Source organism: Merops nubicus, unplaced genomic scaffold (genome assembly GCF_000691845.1).
Source record: "Merops nubicus isolate BGI_N331 unplaced genomic scaffold, ASM69184v1 scaffold28783, whole genome shotgun sequence".
Lineage (NCBI taxonomy): Eukaryota > Metazoa > Chordata > Aves > Coraciiformes > Meropidae > Merops > Merops nubicus.
In genome coordinates this window covers 4,610-7,691 of record NW_008600056.1, presented here as the reverse complement: position 1 = coordinate 7,691, position 3,082 = coordinate 4,610, and the positions used below count along the sequence as shown (strand labels likewise).

General features: G+C 58.7%; 1 protein-coding gene across 1 annotated transcript in view; it reads left to right on the top strand.

The window, feature by feature from the left end:
- Positions 1–1,754: 1,754 nt before the first annotated feature.
- LOC103770350 (Krueppel-like factor 5) overlaps positions 1,755–3,082 on the top strand; it is a gene marked incomplete at its 3' end in the record, with an annotated part of 3,678 nt that continues 2,350 nt past the window's right edge. Inside the window, exon 1 of the mRNA XM_008937607.1 lies at positions 1,755–2,646. Coding sequence (XP_008935855.1) covers positions 1,755–2,646 — 892 coding nt within the window. The remainder of the gene's footprint in view (positions 2,647–3,082) is intronic.

Genomic DNA, 3,082 nt, shown 5'->3' with positions numbered 1-3,082 from the left:
GCTTCCCAGAGAGGCTGTGGAGTCTCCTGCTCTGGAGAGATCCCAAACGTGGCTGGTGTGACCCTGGGCACCCTGCGGGGGGTGAGCTGCTGGAGCAGGGGGTGGGATGAGATGATCCCCAGAGGTCCCTCTCAACCCCACCACACTGGGACCCTGTGGTTCTGTGACTGGCGTGAGGGTCTCTGTTCTCTTCCCTGCCTCCTGCTGATGCCTTAGCTTTAGGTGTGCCTGACCCAGGGTTTCCTCCCTGGAGCCTGGCAGGGGGTGGCACGTTGCCACGAGTAGAGGTGGTCAGGTGAAGACACGACACCAGGCGACCTTATGGTGCCCCACGTGCCCCCCTTAACGAGGGCAGGGGCTTCTCAGGACCTGCTCGTGTGCTAGGGAGGGGTGGGATGGACAGCAGAGCATCCTCAGGCTGGGTGCCAGGGCAGGGTGGCACTTCCAGGGGCAGCTGCCAGCCGTGGAGCAGAGGGTGTACCTGTGGCACGTCCCCGTCTCTGGGCAGGAGCCAGCTTCCCCACGCGTTGCCAGGGTGGCTCGGAGAGGTGCAAAGGTTCTTTGAACGAGCTGGAAGCCTGGGTGAGAGGTTTCTCTGGAAGGGGTGAGGAAGTCTGCTGGCTCTTGTCCAGCTTTGTTACGAGCAGCGAGGCTGGAGCAGGGCTGACTTTGGCCCGTTGCACTCCGGTGGCAGAGTTCAGAGCTGTAAAACCCTCGGCTGGAAGCGTTGCGGGGCGTGGGGCGAGCTCTGCTGGCTCTCCTGAAGTGGGCTGGAGGCTCTGCCAGGGAAACCCCGGTGGTTTTGCCAGCTCCTCTCCATCTGAATGAGCCTACGAGGGCTCGGCGAGGAGCCTGACACACGGGTAACCCCAGCATGAAAGGCTCCAGCTTTGCAGGAGAACTTCAGCGCCGGGATCTTTAACCACAAAGAGCAGAACCTGAGTCATCCAACGCCAGGGGATGAATTTCCTAGAGGATTGCTCCATCAGGTTGTAGAATTCCTGGGCCTGGATCCAGTGGGATGCCATGAACCAGGAGGGGAGGAAACCTGGCGAGAGATGGTTGTCTGAGCTAGAGGTCCTCTTAGCTTGGAGCACCCAGACTTGTGAAACAGCTCTGCAAAACTAGAGCTAATCCAAAGGTTGGGTGAGGGCTGGGTCACTCTCCCAAGGCAGGGCAGTGAGGCTGTGCCAGGCACTTCCCATTTTAGCCTGAATGAGTGGCAACATCCTTTAGTTTTCTAGGGCTATAGCCCAAATTTTTCTCAATTAATTGTCCTGGAGTATTCTCAGTGAATTAAAGGCATTGTCCTAGAATAAAACGCAGTCCCTCAGGCTGCTGAGTTGAAAGGAGACCAGAGCCAGCACACGTGAGGTGGGCTGAAGACCCAACAGCGTGGGGCTCTGATTTCATCCCGTTTCTAGTGTTAAATTCTCGTGCTAAACTCTCACACTAAATCTTGGCAATTTGGGTCAGGCTCTTGTTTCCTTCGAGACTGCACCCTCTGCCTCGCTTACCCCTCGCTCCGGGCACTGCCAGGGAAGTGGGACAGAGGACACCAATTCACTCCCCAGGAGCTTGGCTGCCTCAGACCCTGCAGCTTAAACCACCAGGGTGACTCCCAGACCGTCCTTGGGGCTCTCTCCATGTCCTGCTGGCTGAAGTCCCCGTTGAAGGTTGGCTTCCCACCACCCCCCCCTCGCGCCACCAACCTCCTTTTGCTTGTAAATTTTTTGCCACAGGCACGGTCCGAGATGGACAAATACCTCTCAAACGAGGTGCCCCCCATCCCCATGATGCCAGACAAGAAGTACCGTCGGGAAAGCGCCTCGGTGGTGGACGAGTTCTTCTCCACGGAGAAGCCCCCGGCCGCTCCCTACAGCGTGAACATCAACGTCATCCTGCCCGACACCACCCACCTCCGCACCGGCCTCTACCGCCCCCCCAAACCCCTGGCACCCTTCCCACAGATCAAAACGGAGCCTGGCACCTCCTTCCCCCAGCCCTGCTCCTCTGCCTCCACGCAGACCCTCCCCGACTTCACCAGCGTCTTCAGCATGCCCCAGTCGGTGTCGGTGGCGGTGAACAACATCTTCATCAAGCAGGAGATGCCCTCAGAGATCCCTTTGCCCACCCCTCCGCAGCAGTCTCAGCTGTACCAGATGCCCCTCGGCGGCGCCGACATGAGCACCCTGACCTCCTCCTCCTCCTCCAACAGCACCACGGCCATCAACAGCCTCAGTGGTGTCACCATGGCCACGGGCAACACCATGTCCAGCGTGGTGCCCAGACCCGTGCAGCCAGGAGGGCCGGTGAAGCAGTACCCACATGTCTCCCAGGGACAGGGAAACTTCAACATCTCGGGGCAGTTCTACCCTGCTCCAGGGGTGAACTTGCCCCCTTCGCCCCCCAACTCGCAGCCTGGCAGCCCAGAAAATCAACCCGAGCTCATCAACACCATCTCTCCCCCGCCATCCTACGAAGCCACTTTTGGACTCAAGTTGGTCCAGTCATCCCAGGTCTCCCCAGTCCCCAATGGTCTTGGGACCCTCTCCCAAGGGCACGTTGTCATGCAGCCCCCCAAGTACAACAGACGCAACAACCCTGAGCTGGAGAAAAGGAGGATCCACCACTGTGATTACCCAGGTATGCTCATGGCTGAGGTCCTGGGTTGGTTTTGGGGGTGGTGTCTTCTCAGCACACTGAGGCTGGGGGCTGCCTTGGGCCTCCAAGGGAGTTTAATCTGACATCACTTTGCACGAGGAATTACAGCATCACAGAATGGTAGGGATTGGAAGGGACCTCTGGAGAGCATCTAGTCCAAACCCAAGGGAGCTATGGGGCTGGACTTGGAATGGTTCCAGGGGTGGGGCAGCGACCACCTCTCTGGGCAACCTGGGCCAGGGGCTCATCAACCTTGGTGTCAAAAATTCCTTCCTCCTCTCTACTCTAGATCTCTTTTAGTTTCAAACCATCAGCCCTCGTCCTGTTGCAACAGGCCCTGCTAAAAAGTCTGTCTCCAGATTTCTGGTAGACCCTCTTCAGACACTGGCAGGCCCCAGCAGGGCTCCCCCGCTGGACC